This window comes from Arvicanthis niloticus, chromosome 8 (genome assembly GCF_011762505.2).
Source record: "Arvicanthis niloticus isolate mArvNil1 chromosome 8, mArvNil1.pat.X, whole genome shotgun sequence".
Taxonomy (NCBI): Eukaryota; Metazoa; Chordata; class Mammalia; order Rodentia; family Muridae; genus Arvicanthis; species Arvicanthis niloticus.
Genome location: NC_047665.1, coordinates 2,890,292 through 2,903,772, shown reverse-complemented (window position 1 = coordinate 2,903,772; position 13,481 = coordinate 2,890,292). Strand labels below are relative to the sequence as shown.

The following is a 13,481-nucleotide window of genomic DNA, read 5'->3' as shown; positions in this document are numbered from 1 at the left end:
AAGATTCAGCATTCAGCAGGCTTTAATATGTATTTGTGGATATATACATATTTACATATATGTATATATGATAATCATCAAAATAAAACAATCAATGTGAGAGAAAATGAGGGTGGGAGATAAGTGAGGAGTTAGAGGGAGGAGATCTGGGAGGAGTTTGAGAAAGAAAAATAAAAGGGGTAATGTAATACTATTTTAACTAAAACATTTATTAAACAAAATGTACCACATAAAATTTAAAAGTCACAGCTTCCAAAATGAAAAGAAGACAGACATTACATTTGAACTTAAACTTTTTTAGATATATTGTTTTGTGTAATCATTAAACAAAAACGAAATCAAGTTATTATGGGAATCAAATACAAATTAGTGATGTGTTTAATTTAGAGTAGCCGTCATGTCTTACTGGAGTAATCACATAACAGAATTCACAACGCATCATGTTCTACAGTAACTCATGTGCTGTATCCATGCAGCAGAGGCTGATCATGGTAAATAGGAAGCATCTCCACTTTACAGGTGGTCTCCACTCTAATTCTTCTTTGTTACCATCAGGAAGCTTACACTCTGGGGTAGACGGCATATGTAGCAATTCCACAATGGTTGTTCCTGCCTCTGGCAATCTTCATGTAGCCATTCATACCCCATTCTTCACCATGACTGAAAGGATCCATATTTCCCATTTAGTAGAAAGAACAAAGAACAGTGTATTCATTACAATAACCCCATGTTATTACTTACTTAACACAATGATCAGAAAATGCCGAATATCAACTTCTCAGAATCAAAGGTTATGTCACATATGATTGTGAAATTCACAGTAGTGAAAAAATCAGGTTATTTTTCAACCCACTGATGGCACAGACATAATATGGCAGCTTTAAAAAATCAATGTCTCAAACATATTAGTATTCAAGGAAAACAGTGACTAAATCTGAACAACTCACATACTATAAGTTGTTTGCCCAGCCACAGTGTTCATGGGGTCGAATCTTGGTCACAAAAGAGAAAGGACTGGAGTTCAATTCCAGGATCCTACTTAAAGCCAGAATAGAGACTAAAGTTGGATCTCTGCCTAAGAATATGGAATTTTTCCACAGTACACTAGTTCCTTTCTCAGCACCCAAGTCAATCAGCTCACAGCCTCCTCCAACTACATTTTCAGATAATTTAATATCCTTTTCATATCTCCATGGGCACCTGCTCACAAATTGAAGGAAAATTCACAGAAACATCCTCACATGAGTGAAAAGAATAATTTTTAAAGTGAGGTTATCATTGCAGCTTGCCTAAAATCCAGTGAAGTGAAGACACACCTGGAGAAGCTGGTTAAGAAACTACACAAGATAGTAACCTCTAGAATCAGTGAAATATGCTGGCTATCTGGGCGAATCTAAGGAAACAACTGATCTCAACATTGGAAATACAAACACACACACACACACACACACACACACATGTACACACGCACACATGCAAGTAGGCATACGGCATACATACAATTGATCACAAAGTAAAAGGAAGTTGTTTAATGTATGTAGGAAACCATTTGTGGGGAAATTTATCCCCATTTTGACTACAAGAAAAAAACTCATTCAGAAACTTAAATATAAATATTTGCAGTTTATACCTGTTCTTTATCAGCCAGTATTTTCTGCCATCTGACTCTCTTCCTTCATAGCCATAGCCAACTAGCAGAACAGCATGGTTGACTGTATTACTCCCACATTTTGGCTCATAATAAATACCTGGAAAATAAAATCAGATATGTAAGAAGTACCAGGAACCTAATAATAACCATGGCCAATAAAAATAAGTAAGGAATTTTCTAATTGAACAAAAAATCCAGTAAGAAAAGGAAAGGTCATCCAGAGACCATCCCTATTGGGGATTTATCCCAACTGCAGACACCAACATCTGACTCTATTGCTGATGCCAAAAAGCTCTTGCTGACAGGAGCCTGGTATGGCTGTTTCCTGAGAGATTCTACCAGCAGCTGACCAATAGAGATGCAGACACTTACACCAGTCATCAGACTGAACCGTGGGACCCCAATGAAAGTACTAGGAGAAGGAATCAAAGAGTTGAAGGGAATCACAACTTCATAGAAAAATAAGATCAACTAACAAAATGATCCAGAGCTCCCAAGAAAAAACAGCAACAAAAGAGTTTACAAGGAGGGACCCATAGCTCCAGCTACATTTGTAGCACAGGATGGCCATATCTGACATCAATGGGAAGGGAGATTTTGAACCCAAAGAAGCTTGATGCCTCACTGTAGGGTGATGCCAGATCAGCGAGGCTGTAGTGAGTGAATGGGTGGAAGACCACCCTCATAGAGGTAAAGTGGAAGGGGGTAAAGGACATGGGATGGGGATCTGTGTAAGGGTAAATGGGAAGAGGGATATCATGTGCAATGTAAACAAACAAAAGTATTGATAAAAATAGAACCCATTGTTGACAGGAATCCTGAGACAGGTTTTCTTTCAAATGCAGAGGTACAACAAACAAAACTTTGTTAATAAATACTACCCTACTTACATACAAATCCTTTTCTCCTTGCATTTTTACTAAGAGAAATCCATTCTAAGAAAACATAATTGAATATAAAATTATATAACTCAAGGCACTCTTTAGAATTTAGTTCCGGAAAGATAAGCTTTCCATAACTTAAGATATATCAAATGGAGGAAAGTTGTATGATTTAAGCATAGGGATTATTATACATTATGAAGTACTCATATGCAGGAGAATGATCTGGGTTCCAGTTTATTTCACTTTCTGAGATGATCTGGGGTGTTCAGCTGCAAAGGGCTTACATGCATGGCAGAATGTTATTATTCTCTGTGTACTAGTTATTTGCATCAAATGTTAAACACAATAATATTGTCCCTCAACCTAGCAAGGGACTCACAAGCATTCTTAATTATATCTCCAAGAGTTGTTCTCAATCATCCTAATTATCATTTAATACAGTTCCTCATGTTCTGATGACTCCCAAACATTATTTTCTGTTACTTCATAACTGTAATTTTGCTACTGCTATGAATCATAATGTAAATATATAACATACAGGATATCTAATATACAACACTTGTGGATGTATCATTTGACCTCCAATGGGGTTGTGACCTGCAGGTTGAGAACCACTGAAGAACACATGCTTACCATCCCTATAAAATGTGAAAGATTCATGTGCAGCATCAATTCCAACAGAGATGGGCCCTATAGTTGCTACAGCATGCATTAAGGCTTCCTCCGTCCTTGAGATAATCGAAAAGCCTGTGATTCTAGCAGCAGAACGTTCAGGGAGGTACCGGCAGTGTCCCTCCTTTAAAAGGTAGAAAGGTAAGAGAATCAATTCTTTCCATCCACCTTCAGGGAAGCACAAGCCAAACTCACAAGACTTCATTTTGTAGATGAGTATCCCCAAGTCTGAGGTGTTACAGAACATCCCAAGAAGTGAAATGAATTGAGTGATTCAGAACAAATATCAGACCTCATGTATTCAATGACATTTTTCTGTCCATAAGAAATTTTCACAGAAAGAAATACCTATTATATGTGGAATGGTTTCCATAGTCTGTGTGTGCAAAGAAGGAGGAACAGCTACATGGAACCATTTAATCATAAGGGTGTGCACAGACTAATAATGAGAACTTGATGTACAGTGATTCTAACTTCCAATGTGAGTTCTGAGGACTGGGTTATTTCTTCAATTTTCTCTTGCTTAAGATGGCTGAAATGACAATAGCATAGAAAATCTCCTTACCCTTCCTTCGTATGGATAAGTTGACTCAGCCTCCAGACCTCCATTTTTCCACACATATTTTAAAGCACGGAATGTATGGCCTGAATAACAGCCGCGATTCCCTTCAGTTCTAGAACAGTCCACTAGGTTTTGTGCACTCAATGAGACTAGTTTGCCTGTTTTCCGGAACATCTGTCCTTCTATGGCACCAGCCGCAGAAAAAGCCCAACAAGAATTACATTTTCCCTAAGTAAAGAAGAAAAAATAGTTATATACAAACAAGTAGCAACCTCAAATCAGACAGCTGAACATTGTTTCAAAGAATGAGCTGTTTGCAGGTTATTGGTACCAAGGGAGGAAGTTTCATTCTTCTTGGGGACCTGGCAGCTTGCTTGTACCCCAATGAGTGCACATGTAAGTGTATGAACATACAGGCAGGACATAAAGTTGTCTGGCTTCTATTACCAACAATCAATAAGGCACAGATTCTGGAGAGTGATTGGATGGAGGCCACTAGATAGAGGTAGATAATCGTGGATGGACATTATCCACATACATTGTAGAAACAAATGAAATATGCAAAATAGAAACATGTTATTAAAAGTGAATTATTGCTATTATGAATAAAGCTGCTATGAACATAGTTGAAAAATTGTCTTTATGAGATATTTGAACATATTTTGTGTATATGCCCAAGAGTACAATGGCTGTGTCTTGAAGTAGAAATATTCCCAGTTTTCTGAGAAAATGCCAAATCGATTTCCAAAGTGGTTGTACAAGTTTGCACTCCAATCAACAATGAAAAATTAGTCCCCTTGCTCCACATCCTCCCCAGCATGTGTTATCTCTTGAATTTTTTATCTTAGCCATCTTGATGGGTGTAAGGTGTAATGTCATAGTTGTTTTGATTTGCATTTTCTTGATGACTAAGGACTTTGAACATTTAAGTGCTTATTGGCCATTCTAGATTCCTCTGTTGAGAATTGTCCATTTAGTTCTGTGTCACATTTTGTAAATGGCTTATCGGTGTTGTTGGTGTCTAACTCTTGAGTTATTTGCAAATTTTGTATATTAGCCATCTGTCAGATATAGGGTTAATGAACATCCTTTCCCACTCTGTGGGCTGCTGGTTTGTTCTATTGACTATATCCTTTGCCTTACAAAACCTTTGCAGTTTCATGAGGTCCCATTTACCCCACAGAAAGACCAACTTGAGTCAACTAACCTGTACCCTTGGGCTCTCGGAGACTGAACAACCAACCAAAGAACACAGACTGCACCCAGGCCTCCCCACTCATATGTAGCAGATGTGCAGCTTGACCTTTATGTGGGTTCTGAACAACTAGAACAGGGGCTATCCCAAAGGTTGTTGTATGTATGTGGGGTATGTTCTACTAGCTGGGCTGACTTGTCAGGCCTCAATGGGAAAGAAAGCACCTAGCTTCACAAAGACTTGAAGTCTAGTGAGGTAGGATAGGCAGGGGGCCCCTACCTGCTCATATTAGAAGGGGAGAGAGAAGGAAAATGATTGTGGGAGAAGGTGACTGGGAAGGCAGCAGAGTACTGAATGTAAAGTGAATAAGTAAAAAAAACAAGTAAATAAATAAGTAAATAATAATTAAAATCAAAAGAACAAAAACAAAGTAAATAAGTAAAAAAATTAAATTAAAAAAAGAGTAAATTGTGTTTCACTCTACACTCAACACATACAGAGATGTCAATGCTATTTTTTTTTCTCCTCAGTGACTTACTTTCCCCTGTTATACCTGATCCTTCACAGAAGTCACATAGCCTCTTCTTCTCCAGTCCACAAATTTGGGGAGATAACCAATAATAGGTTGGTGGACATTTTTCTTCTTCCTAAGATTCGGGACTGGAATATCAGTCAGCATTTTCCTTAATTCTTCACTGGTCTTCAAGGAAAACATGAATCATTAAAAAGCCAAATATTTCATATAAAGAATTGGAAAAAATGTGATGCAGTCAGTCTCAAACTCACCATGTCACCAAACCCATTGACCTGCATAGTGAAGTTTTTCTTTCCCTGATCATATTCAATATTATGCTGTGTGACCAGTTTCATGTTTTCTTCCCATACTGCTCTCTTCTGTTTTTCTTCCTCCTGGCAATACACATAATGTGTGACATTTCTTTATAAGTAAACCTGTACAAAAGCTGATCAAGGGGACTACTCACTGCCAGAGATCATGAGATAAGTCTCAGGACACTGCAGAAAAAGCCATTTTTACATATCTAAGAACAGAAATTCTCACCATCCTATACTTGTAGTACATGACCTTGGGCAATTCCTTAAGAAAAAAAAGTGGTCTCTCTGAGCTGTGTTGCACCCATACATTCCAACAAGAACCATTCTCCCCTCTCTGCTGGGGCTGGTCTGCTCCCATGAAGTCACCATATCCTGACCCATCCTAAAGGATCCTCTGCATTCAGAACAGTTGGTAAGAAGCCTTCCACCCTGCCCCAACCCCCTGTCTTTGAAGTCCCAGAGCTGCCACTGGGAGCCCAGTGGACTTGGGACCCATCACCCACCAAACTCGGCCTTCCAAAATACTACTGTCCTTCGGCCACTTCTGCCTGGTACTTTCTGCTGGAGTAGATTCCTAGCTGGTCTGCTCCTGAGAAGACACCCTACCCTGAGCCATCCTAGAGGATCGGCTGCACTCAGAGCAGTTGACACCACACTTGAAGGCAAGCAGGGCAACTGACCCGACAGACTGAAAGCCTCCCTGGAGTTCTGCTGCACACACTAAACAGAAAACACAGTCCGTAGGCCCTGGTGGATTACATCTTCACTCAGGACAACAGCTTGACTTCTACACTGAAGTCCTAACATTCTGAAGGCCTCCCAGGAGATCTACTGCAGCCAAGGCAACAGCTCAGTAGCTTCTCTTTCCCTCTGAAGAGCCCCAGTTGGAAGGCCCCATAGGTGGTCTGCTACAGCTAGGGCTACAGGCCTACCAAGAAACCTGCAGCAACCAAGGAACAAAAGAGGCAGACCCCAGACAGAGTCACTCAGACCAACAAACACCAAGGATATCCAGATGGCAAGAGGCAAATGCAAGACCATAAGCAACAGAAGCCAATATATGTGGGCATCATCAGAACCCAGTTCTCCTCCCACAGCAAGCCCTGAATGCGCCAACACTCCTGAAAATCAGGAATCTGTCCTAAAGTCCTATCTTATTAAGATAATAGACTCCTTTAAATAGTATATCAATAACTCATTGAACAAAATACAGGAAAATATAGGTAAACAGGTGAAAGAATTGAATAAATCGATCCAAGACCAAAAGGAGGAAGTAGAAACAATAAAGAAAACAGAAATGGAGGCAAACCTGGAAATGGAAAGCTTAGGAAAGAGGCCAGAAATTATAGATGTAAGTATCACAAACAATACAGGAAATAGAAGAGAGAATCTCAGGTGTAGAAGACACAGTAGAAGAGAGTGACGTAACTGTCAAAGAAAATTCAAAATGTAAAAAACTCCTAACTCAAAGCATCCAGAAAATTCAGGACACAATGAAAAAATCAAATCTAAGAATAATTGAAATAGAGGAGAAAGAAGATCCACTGCTCAAAGGACCTGAAAATGTCTTTAAAAAAAAATCATAGAAGAAAACTTCCCCAACCTAAAAAAAGAGATGACCATAAAGGTACAAGGAGCCTACAGAACACCAAATAAACGGGATCAGAAAAGAAAATACTCTTGTCACATAATAATAAAAACACTAAATGCACAGAACAAAGAAAAAATATTAAAAGCTGCAAGGGAAAATGTCCAACATACAAAGGTAGACCTATCAGAATTACACCAGACTTCTCACAGAAATTATAAAGAGCCTGGTCAGAGGCCATGCAGATTCTAAGAGAAAACAAATGCCAGCCCAGGCTTCTATACCCAGCAAAACTCTCAATCAACATAGATGGAGAAAACAAAATATCCCAGTACAAATACAAATTCAAACAGTATCTATGTACTGATCCAACCCTACAGAGGATCCTAGAAGGAAAACTCAAACACAAGGAAGGCACCTACACCAAAGAAAGAACAAGATATTAAACATCTCACAACAAAGCAAAATGGAGAGAACTACAAGCACATAAAGCCACCTACAAAAGCAAACATATCAGAAACCAACAGTGGTCTTTCTTTAATATCTCTCAATACTGATGGACTCAACTCATATATAAAAGATATAAGCTATGGATTGGATATGCAAACAAGATCAAGCATTTTGCTGCATACAACAAACAAACCCCAATAACAAAGACAGACTCTATCTCAGAGTAAAAGGATGGAAAGAGGTCTTCCAAGCAAATGGTCCCAGGAAAGAAGCTGGAGTTGCCATTCTAATATCCAATAAAATAAACTTTCAACAAAAAGTTATCAAGCATGATGAGGAAGGACACTTTATGTTCATCAAAGGGAAAATTCACCAAGAGAAAGTCTTAATTCTGAACATCTATGCACCAAATGCAAGGGCACCCACATTCATAAAAAGAAACTAACTTAAGCTCAAAACACACATTGCACCCCACACAATAATAGAGGGAGTCTTCAACACTCCACTCTCACAAATGGACAGCTCATTGAAACAGAAACTAAACAAAGACACAATGAAACTAATAGAGGTTATGAACCAAATGGATTTAACAGATATCTACAGAACATTTCACCCTAAAACAAAAGAATATACCTTCTTCTCAGCATGTTATGGTACCTTCTCCAAAATTGGCCATATAATTAGTCATAAAACATGCTCAACCAATACAAGAAGATTGAAATAAACTCACACATCCTATCAGATCACTATGGCCTAAAGCTGGTCTTCAATAGCAGCAAAAACAACAGAAGGCCCACATACACTGGAAACTGAACAACTCTCTACACAATGATAACTTGGTCAGGGAAGAAATTAAAAGAAAAAAATTAAAGAACTTTAAGAATTTCATGAAAATCTTGACACATCATTCCCAAACTTATGGGACACAATGATGCAGTGCTAAAAGGAAAATTCATAGCACTAAGTGCCCTGGTAAAAAAAAAAAACTGGAGAGATCTTACACTAACAACTTAAAAGCACACCTGAGAGCTCCATGACAAAAAGAAGCAAACTCACACAAGTGTATAAGGCAGGAAATAGTCAAACTCAGGGCTGAAATCAACCAAATAGAAACAAAGAGAACAATACAAAGAATCAACAAAACCAAAAGTTGGCTCTTTGAGAGAATCAACAAGATAGATAAACATCTAGCCAAACTATGCAGTATCCAAATTAACAAATTCAGAACTGAAAAGGGACACATAACAACGGAAACAGAGGAAATTAAAAAAAAATCATCAGATCCTACTATAAAAGCCTATATTCAACAAAACTGGAAAATCTAGATGAAAAAAATGATTTTCTATGCAGATACCACATACCAAGGTTAAATCAAGAGCATGTAAACTATCTAAACAGGCCTATGTTGCACAAGGAAATAGAAGAAGTTATTATAAACCTACCAGCCAAAAAAAGCCCAGGGACAGATGGATTTAGTGCAAAATTCTACCAGATCTTCAAAGAAGTCCCGATACCAATATTCCTCAAACTGTTCCATAAAATAGAAACAGAAGGAACACTGCCTAACTCATTCTATGAAGCCACAATTACTCTGATACCTAAACCACATAAGGATCCTACCAAAAAAGAAAACTTCAGACCAATCTTGCTTATGAATATCTATGCAAAATACTCAATAAAATTTTTGCAAACCAAATCCAAGAACACATCAAAACCATCATTCACCACAACCAAGTAGGCTTCATCTCAGGGATGAGAGGTTGGTTCAATAAATGAAAATCCATTTATGTAACTATATAAACAAACTCAAAGCCAGGCAGTAGTGGTGCACGCCTTTAATCCCAGCACTTGGGAGGCAAAGGCAGGCGGATTTCTGAGTTCAAGGCCAGCCTGGTCTACAGAGTGAGTTCCAGGACAGCCAAGGCTATACAGAGAAACCCTGTCTCGAAAAACAAAAACAAAAACAAAACAAAAAAAAAAAAACAAAAAAAAAAAAGAAAAGAAAAAAAAAGAAAAAAGAAAAAAATAAACAAACTCAAAGAAAAAAAATCACATGGTCATCTCCTTAGAGGCAGAAAAAGTATTTCACAAAATACAACACACCTTCATGTCAAAGTATTGGACAAATCAGGAATTCATGGTCCATACCTAAACATAATAAAGCAATTTACTGCAAACCAACAACCAATGTCAAATTAAATGGAGACATACTTGAAGAAATCACACTAAAATCAGGGACAAGACAAGGATGCCCATTCTCCCCATATCTATTTAATATAGTGCTTGAAGTGCTAGCTAGAACAATAAGACAAAAAAACACATCAAGGGGATACAAATTGGCAAAGGTAAAAAAAGTATCACTATTTGCAGATGATATGATAGTATACATAAGAGACCCCAAAAATTCTACCAGAGAACTTCTCCAGATGATAAACAACTTCAGCAAAGTGAACAGATATAAAATTAACTGAAATAAATCTGTAGTATTTCTTTATACAATGATAACAGGCTGAGAAAAGAGATTAGGAAAAAAAACACTTCCTTCACAATAGCCACAAATAATAGAAAATATCTTGGGGGTAAACTTAACTAAACAAATGAAAGATCTGTATGACAATAACTTCAAGTCTCTTAAGAAAGAAATTGAAGATTTCAGAAAATAGAGAGATCTTCCATGCTCATGGATTGGCAGAATTAATACAGTAAATTTGGCCATCCTACTAAAGGCAATCTACAGATTCAATGCAATCCACATCAAAAATCCTAACACAATTCTTCAAAGACATGGAAAAAGCAATTCTCAAATTCATCTGGAAAGGCAAAAAAACAGAGTAACAAAAACAATTCTTAATAAAAGAGTGGTTGGCGGAATCACCATCCCTGACCTCAAGCTTTGCTACAGAGGAATAGTGACAAAAAAAACTTCATGGTATTGGTACAGAGACAGACAGGTTAATCAGTGGAATACAATTGAAGACACAGAAACAGAACTACACACTCATGGACAATTGATCTTTAACAAAGATGCCAAAAATATACACTTGAAAAAAGGCATCTTCAATATATGGTGCTGGTCTAACTGGCTGTCTGTATGTAGAAAATGAAAATAGACCCATATTTGTCACCTTGCACAAAGCTGAAGTCCAAGTGGATCAAATATCTCAACATAAAACTAGAAAATATCTCAACATAAAACTAGATACACTGAATCTAATAGAAGAGAAAGAGAGAAGAAAGAGCTTTGAACTAATTGGCACGGGGGAGGGGGGATTTCCTAAACAGAACTCCAATGGCTCATGCTCTAAGATCAAAAATTGATACATGAGACCTCATGAAACCGAAAAACTTCTGTAAGGCAAAGAACATAGTCAACAAGACAAATTGGCAACCTGCAGATGGAGAAAAATCTTCACTAGCCCCATATCCAATAGAGAGCTAATATCCAAAATATATTAAAAACTCAAGAATTTTCAGCAGCAAACCAAACAACCCAATCAAAAAATGGGGTATAAAACTAAATCAAGAATTCACAACAAAGGAATCTTAAATGGCTGAGAAGCACCTAAAGAAATTTTCAAAGTCCTTAGTGATCAGAGAAATGCAACTCAAAATGACCCTGAGATTTCACCCTACACCAATCAGAATGACTAAGATCAAAACCTCAGTTTGCAACACATGTTGACAAGGATGTGGAGAAAGAGGAACACTCCAACATTGTTGGTGGGATTGCAAACTGGTACAACTACTCTGAAATCAGTCTGGAGGTTCCTCAAAGAATTGGAAGTAGATCTACCTGAAGACGCAGCAATATCAGTCTTAGGAATAGACCCAAGAGATGCCCCGCTGTGCCACAGGGGCACCTCTTCCACAATATTCATAGCAGCTTTATTTGTGATAGCCAGAAGCTGGAAACATCCAGATGTCCCAGGACAGAAGAATGGATACAGAAAATGTGTTTCATTTATGCAATGGAATACTACTTAGCTATTAAGAACAAGGACATCCTGAGTTTTGTAGGCAAATGGAAGGAACTAGAAAATATCATCCTGAGTGAGGTAACTCAGCCCCAAAAGGACATGTGTGGTATGTACTCACTAATAAGTGGACATTAGCAAAAAAAAAAAAAAAAAAAAAAACCCAAGCAAACAAAAAACAAAACAAAACAAACAAACACCACCAGAATACACAAGATATAGTTCACAGAACTTAAAAAGGTCAACAAGGTGAAGAACACAAGTGAGGATGACTCAGCTACACGTTGGAGGGAGAAGAAAGCCATCACAAGTAGGGAAGGAGGGAGGGAGGGACCTGGGATGGCAAGTGGACAAGGGTGTTGTGGAGAGGGGATCCTGATCTGGTATTGGGTGAGAGAAAAGGACTGAAGCCTTGAGGGCCAGCAGAAAGTATGGAGACAGGCAACCTACAGAGGTAGGAGGTTGGGGAGACTCTCCAGAATGCACAAGTTACCTGGGGGGTGAGAGACTCTCAGGACTCAAAGGGAGGTACATTAGATGAAATACCTGACAGTGGGGAGAGCGAACTTATAGAGCCCACCTTCAGCAGGAAGACAGGGCATCAAATGAAGGATTGGGTTGCCATCCCACAGTCAAACTCTGACTCATAATTGTTCCTGTCTGAAAGAACTGGAGGGATGGAAATGGAGAATAGCCTGAAGAAAAGAAGGTCCAATGACAGGCCCAAAGTGGGATCCTTCTCAACGAAAGGTCCCAAGGGTTGACACTATTACTGAAGCTATGGAGTGCTCACAAAAAGAAACCTAGTATAACTGCCCTCCCAAAGACCATACAAGCAGCTGATAGAGTCAGATGCAGATATTTGTGCCCAACCAAGGGACAGAAGCTGCTGACCCCTGTGGTTGAATTAGAGAAAGGTTGGAAGAAGCCAAGGAGGCGTGCTACACTGGAGGAGGACCAGCAATCTCAATTAATCTGGAACCCTGAGATCTTTCAAACACTGGGCCACCAAAAACGTAGCATACACTAGCTGATATGACATCCCTTAAGACATACAGCAGAGGACTGACAGGTCTGTGGTCAATCAAAAATGATGCACCTAATCTTCAAGAGACTAGGGGTCCCAGGGAGTTTAGAGGTCAGGTGGGGTGGGGGATGAGGGGTGGGGACATCCTCTCAGAGACAGGTTAATGGGGAGAAGGTATGGAATGTGGAACAGTCTGAGGATGGAATAAAATCTGGAGTGTAAAACAATAATAACAATAGTAATAATTAAAAAGAACCATCCTCCATGGGGTCTGACTGAATAGTGTTCATGTTACAAACCAGGCTGTAGCTTTTGTCATATTTTGTCTTCCACTTCTGCCATTCAGAATCCAAACTGGGATCAGATGATTGAGTAGCATCGGCCACTCCCAAGCAGAGGATGGCCAGAAAGACAGCCAGACTCATGCCTGAAGCACCTAGACAATAAGGAAGGGAAATAAAGATTGCAAATTGCAGCTTTTCCAAAATGCCTTTCACTGCATTCTGAAAAATAAAGACTTAAGTGTTAGATAAAATTACTTGAAGTATTTTTTCAAATATCTCCCCATTGGTTTTGAAAATGGATAAATATACACTTGGGGTTAAAGATTCCATGGATGATATTTAGTTGCTCCACCAAAATGC

At 38.6% G+C, this 13,481-nt stretch overlaps 1 protein-coding gene across 2 annotated transcripts; it reads right to left on the bottom strand.

The window, feature by feature from the left end:
- Positions 1 to 560: 560 nt before the first annotated feature.
- LOC117714051 (cathepsin 8-like) lies at positions 561 to 13,262 on the bottom strand. Of its 2 annotated transcripts, none has more exons than XM_034510665.1 (7): positions 13,137 to 13,262; positions 5,751 to 5,873; positions 5,518 to 5,664; positions 3,773 to 3,997; positions 3,169 to 3,331; positions 1,631 to 1,748; positions 561 to 660 (listed from the first exon to the last, which is right to left on the bottom strand). In XM_034510665.1, the coding sequence occupies exons 1-7, from the start codon at positions 13,260 to 13,262 to the stop codon at positions 561 to 563; spliced, it is 1,002 nt and encodes a 333-aa protein (XP_034366556.1). The 2 variants fall into 2 exon arrangements, with proteins under 2 accessions (XP_034366556.1, XP_034366558.1); XM_034510667.1 differs by having other exon boundaries at positions 5,751 to 5,870.
- Between the last annotated feature and the right edge of the window lie 219 nt (positions 13,263 to 13,481).